We start from the raw sequence: 20,028 nt of genomic DNA, 5'->3' as shown, positions 1-20,028 counted from the left end.
GGAGCAGCACTTAATAACATGGGTAGATTTTCTTTATCCATTTTAAAAATTTCTAACAACTTAAGATAATACAATTGCCATTTTAAAAAAATTACGTAATACTACAGAAGTTACCACTACTTACCAAGAATACTTAACTGTTATTCGTGTTGAGCTCTTAATGGAAGAAAATTTCTTATTATCAGTGGAAGAGTAAACGATGACTTTTTCTACTTGCTATGCTAGAAGTCTACACCGGTGAATTTAATTTCAGAGAAAGGATTACTCGCTTTCAATTACTATGTATCCCTGTCCTCTTGAGAATAAGACAACGCAATTTGCAAAAGATAAAATCAAACTATTAGTTTATACAAAAAAAAAAAAAAAAACACCTTTTGTTACATCATTAGTACAAAGCTCTGTAATGGGTTAGTACCACCATGTAGGTATTACGTAGGTCTTTGCAGCATCCTTCTACCTCCTCCTTGCCTGTTACTGTTCAGCTTCATAAATTCTCCTTCATTCTGCTACTACAGGCTCTCCCCCCAGCTTCATAAATTCTCCTTCATTCTGCTACTACAGGCTCTCCCCCCAGCTTCATAAATTCTCCTTCATTCTGCTACTACAGGCTCTCCCCCCCCTCCATTTCACAGTGGAGATGTATACCTTCTCAGTCCCCAGTGCCCTGCCATCTACCTAAAATCATTAATCTTATTTAGTTCAAAGGTGGTGGTATTGTTGCCCTGAATAGGGAAGTCTTCTCTTCCGTATGGGGCTCAAGAACCCATCGCTCCCTAATCTTCCATCTAGTACCAAAGTGCATATAAAATTAATATACCTCAGGATATGCTTGTTCAAATAATTGGCTTTTATTTAAATGGTGTCTTTGTAGTAACACAATTCATGTTTCGGTGCAATTTATCAATATATATCATGTTTCATTGCTATTTACTTATACGTTTTGTGCATTATTGCCCCTTTACCTTCAAAATTTCCTGCTTCATTGCCATTTACCTTGAACATTTTATGCTTCATTGTCATTTACCTAGAACATTTCCTGCTTCATTGCCATTTACCTAGAACATTTCCTGCTTCATTGCCATTTACCTTGAACATTTCATGCTTCATTGCCATTTACCTAGAACATTTCATACTTCATTGCTATTTACCAAGAACATTTCATGCTTCATTGCCATTGACCCTTATATTTTGTGCTTCATGGTCCCTTTTTTAGGTAAAGCTGGTAGGTGTGCCTTGAATATGTAGTAATTTATTCATTTCACTTCTTGACACGGTTAGATGAATGGTGTGTGCTGTCCAATATACTAGTTTACTTTTCTAGTATTCAATACATGAAGTAGGGCGAGAGTTAAGAAATGCTCTGTGGTATAAACCTGGTAGCATATGCTTCAGTATGCAAATCTACCTTCAATAGCAAGGTAGAAAAGTAGGGAAATTGTGATGTTTTACCTTTTGATGAAATGTGAATTATTCAAATCTCGTTCATATGTAGATGACTTTTTCTGTTTGTCATCCACCTTTACCATGTAATTCAAAAGCATTTTATTCTTGAATGGAAAGTTAAGGTGTTGGACAAGGTATTTGGAATTTTTTTGGCAAGGACGATTATTTTGCCAGAGTACTGATCTCTTACCCTCTTTATAGCGCAAGGAGAACCTCTTTACAAATTATGCTTTGCTAGTATTGATGACTTGGTTTTTTCACTGGCAAGATCTTTCTATTGTAGTGATGAATTATTTTATGGTATCTTATTTTGCTCCTTTATTAGTTTTCTTTGAGTCCTTTTTTTATCTTGAAAATTTACTGCATAGTACAGATTAGTTAACTAGGTGCTTCATTGCTAAAGAAAAAATCAAAGTATTAATTTATACAAAAAAAAAAAAAAGCCTTTGTTACATCTTTAGCAGAGAGCTCTGCTCTTGGTTGTGTATTTTGCCAGTAATGCACAGATTGTGTACTTCAAATTTGGTGAAAGGGAATTTTTTACCCATATTTTGGGTACCAAGTTAGAAAATGCTGCCACCAGTCATTTACAAAGTACCCTAATGGACCTATATTTGGTTGTATAGTTAATTTTAGATATTTTATGATGTACAAGAAGCATTTTCCTTTTTTTTTTTTTTTCTATACCATATCTTACTTAAAACTATTGCCACTATTTTCAAAAGGAAATTTTTTTTTATAAAGGATTATCCCATGTAAGCTGTGTTAAACAACAGCTATTAATTAAAGGTTTTGCTTGTATAAGAAACACATTCTTAATTAAAAGCAAAAATTTTGATATGTTGTTACAGATCTGATCATATACGATTCTGTACAAATATTTTTTGAGGTTCGTGCATATTTAGAGAAATGATTTACTGTAATACAAATACTTTTAGTATTAATGTATATATTACTAATTTTTTTTTTTTTCTATTAGGAAGGAATAGTGAGAATTCATTAACCAAATGTGCATTTTTATTAAGATATTTTTCATATGGCTCATGTGATCTAGGATTATCTGTCTTTCATCAACCATGATTGAAGTTAAAGGTCATCCTTTTTTTCCTGGGTGTTTTAGTTATTAATTCGTAAGGAGCAAGATGCCCTTAGGGAGGAATCTTCCAGTGATGATGGCGAGTTAGCTCTTCGTCAGCGTAACAAAAAGCTCATTGGACGTAGGGACCAGTCGGCCACCAGTGACCAGTCCGCTGCTGCTAGAGCCAGCACTGGCGGTTCCTTAGGTTCATTACACGATAGTGCTGAACCTAAACCCAAGGAAGGGCACAATCAAGGTGTTGCATCACGCAGCCGAGAGGGTAAGTTTTGTGTCCGAGAGGTGGTTGCTTTTTAGTTTGTAAGGTTTTTGTTTTAAAGACCAAAAGAAATTTATATGCTAATAATATCTCTTGATTTTTATTTAAACACCAAGTTTCTTGAGGAAAATTTGATTCATCATTTACACAGTAAAAATACTCTATGCCATATTTTGACATCATTCTTTTTTCCATATATTCTAGCATTTTGTCTTGAGGGCATACATGATTTTCTCATGAGCTTTGTTGCTAATTTTATAGAGAAATCTATAACTTTTCAGTATCCTGTACACGGGGGCTTTAAAAGGTGAAATCATCTTAATAAATGCCAGAAATATTATGCCTCGCCAGTTACAGGTTCTTTGGAAAAGTCGTAGAAGTTTTACAAATTATCAAACCACAATAGAGGAAAAGATTACAGTAAACAGGTACACCCATCAAGGTATATTTTCAAAATTATGCTTTGAATAGTTTGTCAAAATAAGTTTTTTTTATAAGATTTCTTTCGAAAGCGTGACTTTTGCTGGAGTGATGCCCTATTCTTCAGAGTTTCTTCATAACCAAGGGGTCCGAGAATAGAAAAGGCACAATAAAGATGTGTGCCTAAATGTCGTATTATTTTTGTAAAAGTAAATTTTTGGCAGATAAAAAAAGATTATTCAGGAAAATTGAGTTTCACCACTTTTGAATACCATATTTCAAGCCAACAGGTTTTCCATGTACCCAACTGTTCGGAGAATAGAAAATGCTATGATAAAGGTATACACCTAAAAATTTGGTGTTGCCTGTGACAATTTATTTATTTATATTTTTTTTTTTTTTTTTTTTTTTTTTTTATTTAAGCAAGAAAATTTTCCCAGAAAATATAATTAAAAGACATGCAGTACTGTATACAGTAACAATGGATCTTCATTTCCTGAACTAAACCCTCTGTGAGGATCTGATGAAACTAGGGCGTTATCTGTTCATGTAACCTTAGGTGCTATATAATAGAAAATCTATTTAGCTTTCTAGTGGAATTTTCAGTTTCTATCTTTACTCGTTTGTTAGTTGCGCTATGAAATGGCCATGTGACGTCATTGCACCCTGGACAGAGGTCATGGTCTTGACAACGATTTTATAGGCCTAGAATTCCTAAAGGTTTATTTCTTCCAGAAGTCTGTTAGAAAAAATTAAACTTTCTCAATAAGAAATATGAGTATTAGTATTAATCAAGGTCCAATAAACAATTTTTATAGAGTCAATTTTCTATGTAGAAAATTCTACCAAAACTATATAATTTTAAAGATTAATTTTTTTACAAATAGCAAGGAGTGCTTGCTGATGGCCTTATTGAAGATATGGGGAAGACTCTCCCATGATCTTTTTATTTATTCCCAATTTTATCATGAATTTCACAACTTATCTTAACACTATGGCCAAGCTTATTAGATCCTATGGTGTGCGTATGAATCCCCTCCCCCCACCTAAATAAATTGCAGGAAATAAGCAAAATATGATGAGCCAATGTTTAGCTGATGTCCACTGATCTTGGAAAAAGTTCAAAGGTGGCGTACAAATTTTTCTTGGCTACTTTGTTCGAGAAAGGAAGCTTTCGACAGCTGAAGTTCCTTTTGTACACTTACTGTATAAAGATCGTGAATGTACTCTTAAATACCTATATATTTCTTGTACAAAAGTACCCTTATATCTCTATATAAGAGAATTAATAGAGACTTCAAAATTCCACTGTACTGTTACTGTGTAAAGAGCATTATCAATGTACCTAAGTACCAATTCATTTATAAATAAGTGAATTGATCGCCACTTTACTTCCATTTTTAACACCTTCAAAAGTTTTCAGTTTTCCAAAGCCAGAAAAAGTTTTTATGACATAGTAAAGTTTTAAAGAGTAATTTCCCTGTGTGTAGGAAGTACTTATTATAACAATGTACTTCGTACCTATCATGGTTGTCAACTGCCGACTGTTGTCGCCCTTTGCTTAAAAATGTGGTTCTGAGGAAGAAAAGGATTTCTCAAAGATGATTGATCATAAATCGTTGAGAATAATCGATCATGTACATGTAATATAACGGACTTTTAACTTTGCCCTTGGGGAAAATTGACTAATGCCAACTTTCTTTATGAATTTACATATATTTGCTTTTATTTAATATTTTTTTTATACTATATATGTTTTGGAAGGCTAATGTTTTGGTTTCCTTGGGCAAATTTATTACAAATGTGATAAAATTGCATTACACCTTGAAGCTAATCATTGCAAATTTTTTTACCTTGAATTAAATGCGACTTATGGCAATGGTGTGCCCCTAAAGAGTAACTTAATTTATATTGCTACTAATAGAAAATGGTAGGTAATTTAAAATGTATCAAAGATGCTCTTAACCCAATAATCTTTTATATAGACTTTCAGAATAAGATTTCTCAACATTTTGAATCCAACAGGTTTATTTCTCTTCTATTGGTTTATGATATTCATATACTGTTTCTTTCTTGTAGGTGGTTCCTGTGGTAACCTCTCTAGAGGCTCATTTGAAACACAGCCTCCAAGGAAACGAAAATGGCGGCGATCACGCGATGCCGCTCGTGCCAGCACAAGCCAACGGGAAGGTGGCTCCTTACAGGTATACAGCGTTTTGATACTTGGGTCAAACAACTGATTTGTAATAATTTGAAAGTGTTCTTACAGAGTTTTGCCGGAAAGTCGAATGTATTTAGGTACGTGAATAAACCTATAAATACAAAGGAGGATTAAGATTTAGAACAATGAAATTATATGGTAAAGTTTCATTTTGTAAGAATCGCGTAGACTTTCATGAGGTTTTTCACAATCTAGTTTTATCACTTTATAAATACAAAGGAGGATTAAGATTTAGAACAATGAAATTATATGGTAAAGTTTCATTTTGTAAGAATCGCGTAGACTTTCATGAGGTTTTTCACAATCTAGTTTTATCACTTTATAAATACAAAGGAGGATTAAGATTTAGAACAATGAAATTATATGGTAAAGTTTCATTTTGTAAGAATTGCATAGACTTTCATGAGGTTTTTCACAATCTAGTTTTATCACTTTATAAATACAAAGGAGGATTAAGATTTAGAACAATGAAATTATATGGTAAAGTTTCATTTTGTAAGAATTGCATAGGTTTTCATGAGGTTTTTCACAATCTAGTTTTATCACTTTATAAATACAAAGGAGGATTAAGATTTAGAACAATGAAATTATATGGTAAAGTTTCATTTTGTAAGAATTGCATAGACTTTCATGATGTTTTTCACAATCTAGTTTTATCACTTTATAAATACAAAGGAGGATTAAGATTTAGAACAATGAAATTATATGGTAAAGTTTCATTTTGTAAGAATCGCGTAGACTTTCATGAGGTTTTTCACAATCTAGTTTTATCACTTTATAAATGAGTTTTGTGCGAGTGAAATTGGATTTTGTTTTAGCAACCGTGAATATTGACATATTCAAGTTTCCCAGTTTACATATTCAAGTTTTGATTATATACTACTTATTCTTTCAGAATCTAAGTAAAGCCGGAGGTACTTCCAACCACCCCAAGAATCTCCATAAGAGTGGGTCTCTCTCACAAGTATGTTCTGAAGTCACTGGTGCACGCAATAAGGTAAGGGTTGCTGGTTAACTTCTAAATCGAAACTTGTTATCAGGGGGCAGATCTGTCGAAGTTTTAGTCTTATTCTCTTTGGGGACCTTCAAGTAGATAGAATTTAAAAGTTTCATAAATGATGAAAGCTTTTTTAATGATATATACATACACCATACATACACCAAGGCATTTCCCCCAATTTTGGGGTGTCGCTGACATCAATGAAATGAAACAAAAAAGGGGACCTCTCTTCTCTACATTCCTCCTAGCCTGACAAGGGACTCGACCGAGTTCGGCTGGTACTGCTAGGGTGCCACAGCCCACCCTCCCCCATTATCCATCACAGATGAAGCTTCATAACGCTAAATCCCCTACTGCTGCTACTTCCGCAGTCAACCAAGGTGACCGGAGGAAGCAGCAGAGCCTACCAGAACTGCGTCACAATCGCATGCCATTCATTTCTATTTCTAGCACGCTCTCTTGCCCCTCTCACATCTATCCTCCTATCACCCAGAGCTTCCTTCACTCCATCTATCCACCCAAACCTTGGCCTTCCTCTTGTACTTCTCCCATCAACTCTTGCATTCATCACCTTCTTTAGCAGACAGCCCTTTTCCATTCTCTCAACATGACCAAACCACCTGAACACATTCATATCCACTCTAGCTGCTGTTTCATTTCTTACACCCGTTCTCACCCTCTCTACTTCGTTCCTAACCCTATCTACTAGAGATACACCAGCCATACTCCTTAGACACTTCATCTCAAACACATTCAATTTCTGTCTCTCGGTCACTTTCATTCCCCACAACTCCGATCCATACATCACAGTTGGTACAATCACTTTCTAATGCAGAATTCTCTTTACATTCATGCCCAACCCTATATTGTTTACTCTTTTAAATGCCCCCAACACTTTGCATCCTTCATTCACTCTCTGACGTACATCTGCTTCCTCTCCACCATTTGCTGCAACAACAGACCCCAAGTACTTTAAATGATCCACCTCCTCAAGTAACTCTCCATTCAACATGACATTCAACCTTGCACCACCTTCCTGTCTCATACATCTCATAACCTTACTCTCACCCACATTAACTCTCGACTTCCTTCCTTCACACACCCTTCCAAATTCTGTCACTAATCAGCCAAGCTTCTCTACTGCGTTCGCAACCAGTACTGTATCATCCGCAAACAACAACTGATTTGCCTCCCATTCATGGTCATTAACGTCTACCAGTTTCAATCCTCGTCCAAGTAATCGAGCATTCACCTCTCTCACCACTCCATCAACATACAAGTTAAACAACCACGGCGACATCACACATCCCTGTCTCAGCCCCACTCTCACCAGAAACCAATCACTCACTTCATTTCCTATCCTAACACATGCTTTACTACCTTTGTAGAAACTTTTCACAGCTTGTAACAACCTTCCACCAACTCCATATAACCTCATCACATTCCACATTGCTTCCCTATCAATTCTATCATACGCTTTCTCCAGATCTATAAACGCAATATACACCACCTTACTTTTGCTAGATATTTCTCTCACATCAGCCTAACTGTAAAAATCTGATTCATACAACCCCTACCTCTTCTAAAACCACCCTGTACTTCCAAGATTGCATTCTCTGTTTTATCTTTAATCCTATTAATCAGTACTCTACCATACACTTTTCCAACTACACTCCACAAACTAATACCCCTTGAATTAAAACTCACGCACCTCTCCCTTACCCATATATAGTGTTACAATACACGCACAAACCCAATCTACTGGTACCATTAACAACACAAAACACACATTAAACAATCTCGCCAACCATTCAAGTACAGTCACACCCCCGTCCTTCAACATCTCAGCGCTCACACCATCCATACCAGACGCTTTTCCTACTCTTGTTTCATCTAGTGTTCTCCTCACTTCCTCTCTTGTAATCTCTCTCTCATTCTCATGAGAAAGAAATATCTCAATTTATTGTATTTGTTAAAATTTTCAGGCTTTATTTCCCATAGTATAGATAAGAGATTTTTGAAAAAGGAAACTTCTTAAGAATTTATTTTAAACCTTGATGTAAGTAATTTGAAAATTGTATGTAAAGAGGTACTTAATTTGCAAGTTTGCAAACCTTGATGTAACTAATTTGAAAATTGTTGGTAAAGAGGTACTGAATTTGAAACCTTTTTTTTTTTTTCCATTTATCATCTACCTTTGTCAAATTAATTGTATTTAATAAAAAGTTCTTTACTTGCAAACTTTTATCAGACTCTGAATATACAACACTTAACTGTCTGGTTATATTTCCTCAAAAATAAGCTGTGTCTCATTAATTGTGTCTCTGATTAATGAAATTAAAATACTTTCCGATCATATTTAGTAAAGGGAAAAAAAGAACCTGTCTAGGTATATTGAAATTCAAATCCTCTCTTATAATAGCTGCAACTCTGTTGCTCGACAGAAAAACTCTACGTAAAAATTCGCCAGCGATCGCTACACAGGTAGGGGGTGTACCCAACAGCGCCATCTGTCGTTCAGATACCCAGTACTCATTGTAAACAAAGAACTCAGTTTTCTCTCTGTCGGGCTACCGGCAAGACCTACTAATTCGCTGTTGCTAACTGGATTTGTTTTCACAACTATTTGGTGAAGTACACTATTCTAGTTTTGAGCTTTCGCTATGCAGGTGTTTTATCTTCATCTTAAAACTTGAACTCGTTGTGGATAGATTTAATTATGGTGACAAAGAGAGTATGGACTTTCTTTCACTTTTAAATGGCCGACCCTTCCCTTAGACGGAAGTGTGTTTAGGCTTTTAGTAATTATCTTATCACGTTATAGATTTTCCTCTATATATTTTATATCTCTCCGCCTTTATTAGGCCTCTTCGATTAACTTTCCATTTTTTATAAACATATAAAAATAAATTTTAATGCTTTATTTATATAGACCTTTCCTGAGAGTAGGCGGTCCTAATTTGGAAACCGAAGTTAATCAACGTTGAGCCCTTTATATCGTCTTTAGCTTTTAAAGAGCTAAGGATTTAAAACTTTTTAAATGTAATATTTTATGAAAGAATTTCTTTGATAGTCTTCGTACTGTTTTCAAAGATGAACTAACTTTGACGTTCAACATGCGCTCTATCGTTACGATAGAGAGAGAGTGTATCACGGTTTCACTTTGCAGTAAGAGTAAATCGATTCTGACGTTTTGTTCATTCTTTCTTAGCTTTAATGTTTTAAATTCTAATTTAAAGGAACTTTTTATTTGAAAAACCTTTCAGTTTTTTCCTTTAGTCAAATAACATGTTTTTTTGACGATATATAATTGGGCTCTTCTCTTAGGTGCGAAATCAAGAGAGAGAGAGATAGAGACGGAGGGAGAGAGAGGAGAGAAAACGTTCCGTTCAAGCGGGTAACGTTGTTCTCGTGTTACTCACGTCCCTAGTCGCTGTACGGGGAGGAAGGATAAAACGTTTTTAGGTTTTTATTCTCGTCCCCAGGCTATGTGCGGTGAGATTGAAAACGTAGTTATATGAACTAGTGTTTAGTCTCTTTCCCAGCCACTGATTTTTCTTTTTATCTTAAAATATGTTTTCTGTTTTTTGCTGGTATTATGAGCTTGCATTATACGACTAATTTCGCAATTACTACCTTTTAATGAAGGGTAGAATTGCGTGTTTCAGGTAGAAATAAGTGCAAAACAGAAAATCAAAGTGATAAAGTGATATGTGCAAAGTGTTAGTGTTGCGTCCGAGGCGCAAAGTGTTACAGTGTTGCGTCCAAGGCGCAAAGTGTTACAGTGTTGCGTCCGAGGGTTCGTCTGTTCGTGCCTGTCGTTCACCTAGTCCGGGACCTCTTACATGCTCCCAAGCCCAGGGGAGAAGTAATGTCAAACGACTTATGGGTTCGAGAGGCCTTGACCAACGAACAGACGTTTTCCCTCTATGGTATCGGGTGTATCTTACCAAGATCTCCCCTACCATAAGACGAGAGAGACGTTGTTTCTCCTCGCCATCTGTAGGCTTTTCGCATAAGAAACCTGTCACAACGTTTCGAAGCCCTTAAGCGAAAGTCAGTCCTTTCAGGACAGGTCCAGCGTCCTGGTTACAGCCATTAGGACAGCTCTGACCCTATGCAGTCATCGGATAACAGCTCGCCGCCTAACAAAAGCGTAACACAGACTCCGAGAGTCTTTTTTTGTAGGCAAAGTGTTGCGGTCACAGACGTTAACCCTCGTCTATTACCACAACCATTTCCGTTGATCCTTAAGGGGTTGTATGGCAAAACATGCAGTATATGCTTGCCTCCCTTATGGAAGACTATTCTGCCGATTAGTCCGTTGAGTCTAGCTGTTTATCTCATCGATATCCTGGCTTTCAGCCAACCTAACGTTCCTTTGTGCTTACTGTTGACGTTGGCGTAGCTTAGTCACGTCAGTCAGGTTGTTTAGAACCACACTCGATGCGGTCTCGTGTGGTTTTTCAGCCGCATTTGGACGTTAGGCCACTGGCTGATGCTCCTGTTGACGTTCAAGACGTTCACTAACAATCGGAGTTGACTTGTTTTGACGCTGTGCGTCAACCTTCGCATTCTAGAGTTGTTTTGACTGCTCAGTCTAGGCAGTCAAAGCAGTCTCGAGTGGACGCTGTGCGTCCTCACGCACCTGTTGTGGTTGACAGTTCACAGACTGTCAAGCAGTTACATGACGTTGCGTTCTGGTCCGCTACTAATGCACCAGTGAGAGACTCAGCTTTTATCGGACAAGGTTCCTGTAGATGAGGAAGTTGCTGTTCTCCCTCCTACTGATATTCCCTTGAGGACTCTGTCAGATGGAGAGGAGCCTAAAGCTGCTTAGCCTCCTATGGACTTTAATTAAATCATAATGATTTTTTTAAGGATCTTTGTCCGGATCTTTTTGTAACTGCTGCTCCTCGTTCGCCTAAACGTCAGAGCTTACACTAGGCCTAGCTACTTCGAAGCCGTTGTTTTTAAGCTAGTGCTCTCTCGCTCTCCTAGAGAGCGTTACGTTGGCTAGGCGACTGGTTTTTCACCAGGAGGAGTTTGGGGGATACAGCCTTTGCTTTCCCTTCTTTTAAACTGGTTTATAGAGCGAGAGTCTGATATGACACGAGAGAAGTTCTCGGCTTGGGAGTTCATGCCTCTGCCCAGATAGACTTCTCAATTCTGGTAGACTCTCCCTGGCGCCTAGCCAGGAGATGCTCCAAGTTGTTTACAGGTCAACTTCACAGCTGTTGTCGAGCCTTTGAAGTTTTGCTGTACTATTATGTCACGCATAACAAGGCTTTCAGGGATGGTAAACGGTTCCGCCTCAGTCGCTAACCCCGTCTGTTGCCACACCTGCTCCCGTAGACCCTAAATGGGCTTTGCTGCAAGACATGCAGTCCAAGCTTGCGTCCTTGATAGAGGACTTAAATGCGGAGAAGAACCTTCTGGCCAACAACCTTCCAACCGGTCGGTTGTGCGCCCTGTTGACGCTGAGGTAACCTACTCGCGTCTGCCAGTTGAGGTGGTTCCTCCACCGATGCGACCCAGTGTGGGTTGCCAGCCGCACGTTGACGTTAAGCGACGCTCGGAGGTGGTTGTTGACGTTCAGGACGTTCAACAACCAGCAGAGGTGACTTGTTTTGACGCAGTGCGTCAACCTCAGCAACCCGGTAGGGTGTTGACTGCACAACCCAGACGGTCTAGACAGTCTCGGGTTGACGCTGTGCTTCCTCGCGCACCCATGGTTGTTGACAGTTCACAGACTGTGCAGCAGTTCCATGATATTGCGTCCGGCTCCGTCACGCATCCACCAGTGCGACCGGATTCAGTGAGCCAGACGTAGCCCACTCCGTTGCCGTTTCCTCATCAGTTTCGGATGAGGAACCCTCTGATGAGGACGTTGCTGAACAACAAGACGATCAGCCCCCAGCCCTGCTATCCATCCAGAAGATGCTGAAGAAGGAACGCTGCTCAGTCAGGCTGTGGATGAGTCTGGTAGGGACGCTGTCATCCGTGGATCAATTTGTGTCACTAGGAAGACTACACCTCCGTCCTCTTCAATACCATCTAGCTTTTCACTGGAAAAAGGACAAGACGCTAGAAGCGGTCTCGATCCCGGTTTCCGAAAAGATAAAGTCTTGTCTGACTTGGTGAAAGGACAATATCAGCCTAAGAGAGGGTCATCCCCTGGCTGTTCAGACTCCCAACCTCGTTCTCTTCTCGGACGCATCGGACGTAGGCTGGGGTGCGACATTAGACGGTCGGGAATGCTCGGGAATATGGAACTCGAGTCAAAGGACACTGCATTTCAACTGCAAGGAGCTACTGGCAGTACGTCTGGCCTGGAAAAGCTTCAGGTCTCTCCTTCAAGGCAAAGTGGTGGAGGTGAACTCGGACAACACCACGGCTTTGGCGTACATCTCCAAGCAAGGAGGGACCTACTCTCTGACGTTGTACGAGATCGCAAGGGACCTCCTCACCTGGTCAAAAGGTCTAAACATATCACTAGTAACGAGGTTCATCCAAGGCAACTTGAATGTCATGGCAGATTGTCTCAGTCGGAAGGGACAAATAATTCCAACAGAATGGACCCTCCACAAGGATGTATGCAAGAGACTTTGGGCCACCTGGGGCCAGCCAACCATAGATCTCTTCGCAACCTCGATGACCAAGAGGCTCCCAATATTTTGATCACCAATCCCAGACCCAGCAGCAGTTCATATAGATGCCTTTCTCCTAGATTGGTCACATCTAGATCTATATGCATTCCCTCCGTTCAAGATTGTCAACAAGGTACTGCAGAACTTCGCCTCTCATGAAGGGACAAGGTTGACGCTAGTTGCTCCCCTCTGGCCCGCGAGAGAATGGTTCACCGAGGTACTTCGATGGCTAGTAGACGTTCCCAGAACACTTCCCCTAAGGGTGGACCTTCTACGTCAGCCACACGTAAAGAAGGTACACCAAGGCCTCCACGCTCTTCGTCTGACTGCCTTCAGACTATCGAAAGACTCTCGAGAGCTAGAGGCTTTTCGAAGGAGGCAGCCAGAGCGATTGCTAGAGCAAGGAGAACATCCACCCTTAGAGTCTACCAATCGAAGTGGGAAATCTTCCGAAACTGGTGCAAGTCAGTATCCGTATCCTCGACCAGTACCTCTGTAACTCAAATAGCTGACTTCCTCTTATATCTGAGGAAAGAACGATCTCTTTCAGCTCCCACTATCAAGGGTTACAGAAGCATGTTGGCATCAGTCTTCCGTCACAGATGCTTAGATCTTTCCAACAATAAAGATCTACAGGACCTCCTTAAGTCTTTTGAGACCACGAAGGAGCGTCGTTTGGTTACACCTGGATGGAATTTAGACGTGGTACTAAGATTCCTTATATCAGACAGGTTCGAGCCGCTACAATCAGCCTCCCTGAAAGATCTCACCTTAAAAAGACTTTTCCTGGTATGCTTAGCCACAGCTAAAAGAGTCAGTGAGATTCATGCCTTCAGCAAGAACATCGGATTCTCATCTGAAACGGCTACATGTTCTCTACAACTTGGTTTTCTAGCCAAAAACGAGCTGCCTTCTCGACCTTGGCCAAAATTGTTCGATATTCCAAGCTTATCGTATGGTTGGAAATGAACTAGAAAGAGTCTTATGCCCTGTAAGAGCTCTTAAGTTCTATTTAAAACGAACTAAACCTTTACGAGGCCCGTCTGAAGCTTTATGGTGTTCAGTTAAGAAACCATCTTTGCCTATGTCAAAGAATGCTTTATCCTATTTTATCATACTGTTAATACGAGAAGCTCATTCCCATCTGAATGAGGAAGACCAAGCTTTGCTGAAGGTAAGGACACACGAAGTTAGAGCTGTCGCAACTTCCGTGTCCTTTAAACAAAATAGATCTCTGCAAAGTATAATCGACGCAACCTATTGGAAAAGCAAGTCAGTGTTCGCGTCTTTTTATCTTAAGGATGTCCAGTCTCTTTACGAGAATTGCTACACTCTGGGACCATTCGTAGCAGCGAGTGCAGTAGTGGGTGAGGGCTCAACCACTACAATTCCCTAATTCCATAACCTTTTTAATCTTTCTCTTGAAATGTTTTTATTGTTGTTTTTGGGTTGTCCGGAAGGCTAAGAAGCCTTTCGCATCCTAGTTGATTTGGCGGGTGGTCAAAGTCATTTCTTGAGAAGCGCCTAGATTAGAGGTTTTGATGAGGTCCTGTTGTATGGGTTGCAACCCTTGATACTTCAGCTCCTAGGGGTCGCTCAGCATCCTAAGAGGATCGCGAGGCTCCGTAAGGAAGACGTACTTAAAAAGGCAGAGTAATTGTTCAAGTCGACTTCCTTACCAGGTACCTATTTATTTTGTTTAGTTATTTTGATAACTTCTAAAATTAAATAAAAATTCTTAGCTCATATGATGTAAACATATTTTGCTGGTCTCTACCCACCTCCCTGGGTGTGAATCAGCTATTATAATCACCGGCTAAGTTAAATATTGAAAAATGTTATTTTGATAATAAAATAAATTTTTGAATATACTTACCCGTTGATTATAAATTAAAGGACCCTCCCTTCCTCCCCAATAGAGACACAGTGGACCGAGGAGAAAATTGAGTTCTTTGTTTACAATGAGTACTGGGTATCTGAACGACAGATGGCGCTGTTGAGTACACCCCCTACCTGTGTAGCGATCGCTGGCGAATTTTTACGTAGAGTTTTTCTGTCGAGCAACAGAGTTGCAGCTATTATAATCACCGGGTAAGTATATTCAAAAATTTATTTTATTATCAAAATAACATTTTTGTCAGTTCAAAAACTAACCAAATTTGTGTGGGTCATTAACCCTTTTACCCCCAATGGATGTACTGGTACGTTTCACAAAACTCATCCCTTTACCCCCATGGACGTACTGGTACGTCCTTGCAAAAAACTGCTATTTACTTTTTTTTTTTTTCTTCATATTATTGATAACTTTTTTGGAAACTTCAGACATTTTCCAAAAGAATGAGACAAACTTGACCTCTCTATGATGAAAATTAAGGCTGTTAGAGCAATTTAAAAAATATATATTGCAAAATGTGCTTAAAGAAAAAAAATGCCTCGGGGTTAAGGGTTTGAAAGTTCCAAATAGCCTGGGGGTAAAAAGGTTAATAGTATTAGAAACCTGATGAACCTTAGAATATTTTAAATAGATGAGACATCATTTAGACAGTCTCTAATTTAGAGAAAAGATCATAATAGAATTTAAAGGTGAGGTTGTAATTTATAACTATAACTTGAAATGAGATAATTTCCACATTAACTCTCCCTCAACAGAATCGTAGACAGAAAACCTCCAGTGAGAGTTCATCTTCCCGTTATCGGCGCCATTCTGAAGACCGAGAAGGGGGAGGAGAAAGTTCTGGGGACGAAAATCCGAATCACTGTCTTTTACCTTCACCACACTCGACCCTTTCTACCCATTCAGCAGAGCACTCTTTTCCACCAGAAGGTGTCGGTGGGGCATCTGGTCTTGGTACCGATTGGAACAATGATTTAGATGATTCCCAGTCGGTTAGTATAGTTTGAAACTGATTTGGTAATTTTTATATGCATAAAAGAGAAGTAGAGGTCATATCTTTGAAGTACTTGTATAATTGATTGTGTAATTTACATTTGTTCCAACACGGAGTACTTACCTCAAACTACTTTCTCAGGAGTATTTGGGATCTCCTCCCAACCGACCAGAGTTTTGTGTAGTTTACCCTAGTCCCGTTTTCTATGAGGGGTAACCTCAGGTGGAGTGATACATGCCCTGAGGCTAATCCCAGGATAAATTATTGTCTGCCCCGAATCGAAAAAATCTTTGGAAAGGAGTTCATAGCTTTAAAGTATTTTTATAATTGATTTTATATATTTTGCCTCCCACAAATTGGAAATGAAAGCATAAATTAGAATTGAATGTTTTATTTATTTCTGTATAGGTTTTGCTTTAAGTATGAATAGCTGCAAAGAGAAGTTTTTTTTTATATTTCAGGAAGATGCAACTGAAGGAGAAACAACAGATGATGAAAATGAGAATAAAGAATACTCTAGAGGGCTTGGAAGCTTGGGTCGCAATTGTTCCAATGAACCTATAGAAGAGGATGGCATTGAGCTCCAAGAGGTGACCGTGCATAAAGGTTCAACCGATGTAGATAGAAGCATCAACTTTAATCTAAACCGGTCTCAGGTAAGGCATAAGTCATTTGAAAAATCTTGGGAAAATTGATTATGATGAATCTTATGAATAGAGATTAATCTAGAAATGTCCATGAGGAATTTTGTAATGGTAGAAGTTTTCGAGAATGAATGTAGAGTGCATGCAGTACTTACTGGCTGTAACAGTAAATATTACCTTTTTGTATGATGCAGGCGATTGCATTCATAAGTTGGTGTACAACCAATGTTTATAATTGAACAAAATTACATTATCCTATCTTAACGGTTATTTATCATTAAACATTCAAGGTGTAATTCTTGATTGCAAGTTTACTTAAGAGAAGCACATCTTGTCTTTCTTCATTTGCAAAAAAGAAAACCTATTGTTTGGTGTATATGGAGAATATAGCAGTAAATTGCCAGTGTATATATATACTGTATATTTTATTTTTTGAGGCTTTTGATAACCAATAATACTTGCTGCATAATTTTTTTTACATGGTAGTATATAAAAAGCTTTTAGGTATGATGATTTTTCTGTTGATTAAGTACTGTGTTTCATGGTACTCTATTTCCTTATCAGGAGGATAATATGCATGGTAGCTGTGGTCGTCGTACTCTACCTCTTCAAGATTCTCAGTGTGTTAACTCCATCTTTAAGGAAGAAAAATCTAAAGGTAAATTTTTGTTACTGTATTTGCATTTTATTTTATATTGCAGCAGTTTCTTTGCCAGGATTAGTGAATACAGTAATTTAAAAGGTTAGTTTGAAAAAAAAAATCTTGAAAAATTCAAAGCCCATATTGATTAATTTCCTAGAGAAAATACAATGCAAGTTTAGTGAAAGTTTTCATTATTAACCTCTTAATTTTAATCCTTATGCTACCTTAACCATCTAGAAAACCTGGATAACCTTGAACTAAAGTTATTGGAATAAGAATTTGACTGATAAGCTGTACTAGAATTATATTAGTTATCTCCTAGGGGTCCTTCTCATCTCCCTCCAGTCAATTTCAGTGCTTTTATGTAGCTCATAGTTCAGCTAATCCTAATTTCATAGTTTGTGTGTTATTGTTTCAATTGAATAAATAATCAGCAACTGATTCTTTCTCTTGTGAGCAATCTTATGTCCTGGAGCTTGCCATATTCTTTTCATTTTAATCGTTCTTCTAACCCAGTGATTCCCAACCTTTTTGTGAACGAGTACTACTTGGAGGTCCCGTACAGTCGCCGCGTACCACCTAGTTCCAGAGAAACTAAATTCGATCAGATACCACTTTATTTCTATAATTGTAAAAATAGAACACGCAGATTAACTAAGAAAACAACAACTCGATGCGAGGGCTGTATCTGCCTCTTCTCCACCAGCTGGTCAATGCGGGGCATGACTTTGCTCACAGCACAACAGTTGCAAATCGTTGCCAGATTATCTTGTGTTAGGCAGTACACATCTTTGTGAAGTAAAATATAACTAAAATTCGTTCATGCCCCCGAAAGTGTTCGCGTGCCACTTGGAAGGCCCTCGCGTACCACGTACCACGTACCACAGGTTGGGAACCACTGTTCTAACCTCTTCAGTTAATTTTTATTAGTCCTAGTGTCATTATTTAATGATTCATCTTCAACTAAGCCCTTTCAAGCATTTTCTTTCTCTTTTGTATATTCCACATCCATCTTTATTTTCTTCTCCCTGTTGGTCTTCAGAAAATGTGGTGTGGCTCCAAGAAGAAACTAATGTGTAAAGTAAATTGAAAACTTGGTAAAATCCAATTACTGTATTAGCAGGTCTTGAAAGTTTTTCTCAAAAGTATTCTTGTTGTAGTACAGTAATTTGAAACTTGTCTTTTTGGCCGTATGTTGTTAATCTTAACTTGTTTAAATTTTTATCAGCAATTTTCATGACATTCTTAACATATCTCTTTAATTACGTATACTTACATTGATATATGAAACTCCTCCAGTTCTGTCCTTAGTACATTTCTATGATATGCCTCATTTAGTAGTCGAAAAATTAAGATAATCATCTTGGTGATTACCGTGTTATCTTAATAGTTAAGATAGTTTCTTCAAGTCTTGATATTTCAGTTGTGCAGTACACTATTCTTTGGATCTCTATTAATCTTCCATGGTGATGGTTTACATCTTCCAATCTGATTTTTTTGAATTGAAAGAGCTGTGAAATGCTTTGCCCAGGCTACATAAGAATCAAATGCTTGAGTGTGCGTGCACACGTTTTTATGGGTGTCCATGATATTTTTAGAATATTGTTATTATTAGCTAAGGTACTACCCTAGTTGGAAAAGCAAGATGCTATAAGCCCAAGGGCTCCAACAAGGAAAAATAGCCTTAGGAAAGGAAATAAGTAAATAAATAAACGATATAAGAAGTAATAAGTAAATAAAATGAAATGTTCTAAAAACATTAACAACATTAAAACAGATATTTCATATATAAACTATAAAAAGACTTATGTCGGCCTGTTCAACATTACAAACATTTGAGCAAGTTTGAACTTTTGAAGTTCTTCTGATTCAACTACCTGATCAGGAAGATCATTCCACAACTTGGTCACAGCTGAAATAAAACTTCTAGAGTACTGTGTAGTATTGAGCCTCGTGATGGAGAAGACCTGACTATTAGAATTCATTTTTTCGGTGAATTAAATATGGAAAAGTAAATCATGGAATAGATTTCAAACTATGCCAGGTAATTATTACTGATATACTGTATGATTATTTTGGTTAGAGTATAAATTTGCGAGGTTTTTTTTGGTAAATTTTTGTAGTTTATAGATATTGACTAGTATGCCATAGTATTTTTTTGATGTAGATATTTACCAAAAGAAATATTTATTTGAATTTTAATATCTTGAAGGTTTTATAAATGTATAGCATTTAACATTTTTATAAACAGGCTTGTATCTTTGACCTGGAAAGAAGTTTCATCAAGAATATTGTTTTTGGTATTTTCCTATTCTTAGATATAGATACAATATGTAGATATAGTGTAAGAGTAAGGGAGTTTATTGTAGTGTTCTTGAGTGAATAACTAACTAAAGATAAGGTTAAGAAAGCAAAGCAGTCTGAGAAAAATGAAACAAAATTGAAGGATTATAAATTATGATCTTTTATTCTTAAAGTCTACAGCATGTACAGTAGATCGGTATAGCCTAAATACATTAGTGGAAAAGGGTAACGCTGTTAGATACGAAAGCAATAGAGTAGACACTTTTATCTGCTAAGTCTGCAGCGTCCCTTTTAGTCCAGGCTGCACCTACTTTTTAACATTTTTACTGAAGCTCCACTCCACATCTTTGCTTCTATTTTCTATTGGGCAGTCGGGTACTTTTACCTCATTGTTCACTGGCGCTGGGTCCCTCGGAGTTTGTCTATTTAGCCGAAATTTGTGAATCCCGTTACTCTAAAG

The 20,028-nt window shown here is 37.9% G+C and overlaps 1 protein-coding gene across 3 annotated transcripts in view; it reads left to right on the top strand.

Annotated features, from left to right (window-relative positions):
- The window catches only part of LOC137642402 (dentin sialophosphoprotein-like), a 61,764-nt gene that overhangs the window by 19,364 nt on the left and 22,372 nt on the right, over positions 1 to 20,028 (top strand). For all 3 annotated transcript variants that reach the window (XM_068374937.1, XM_068374938.1, XM_068374939.1), the window contains exons 3-8: positions 2,564 to 2,801; positions 5,298 to 5,422; positions 6,335 to 6,436; positions 15,739 to 15,975; positions 16,439 to 16,633; positions 17,186 to 17,279. In XM_068374937.1, the coding sequence (XP_068231038.1) occupies positions 2,564 to 2,801; positions 5,298 to 5,422; positions 6,335 to 6,436; positions 15,739 to 15,975; positions 16,439 to 16,633; positions 17,186 to 17,279 (991 nt within the window). The remainder of the gene's footprint in view (positions 1 to 2,563; positions 2,802 to 5,297; positions 5,423 to 6,334; positions 6,437 to 15,738; positions 15,976 to 16,438; positions 16,634 to 17,185; positions 17,280 to 20,028) is intronic.

Source organism: Palaemon carinicauda, chromosome 6 (assembly GCF_036898095.1).
Source record: "Palaemon carinicauda isolate YSFRI2023 chromosome 6, ASM3689809v2, whole genome shotgun sequence".
NCBI classification, from domain to species: Eukaryota; Metazoa; Arthropoda; class Malacostraca; order Decapoda; family Palaemonidae; genus Palaemon; species Palaemon carinicauda.
Note: the sequence above shows the minus strand (reverse complement) of the source record. Positions and strands in the feature narration are given on the sequence as shown.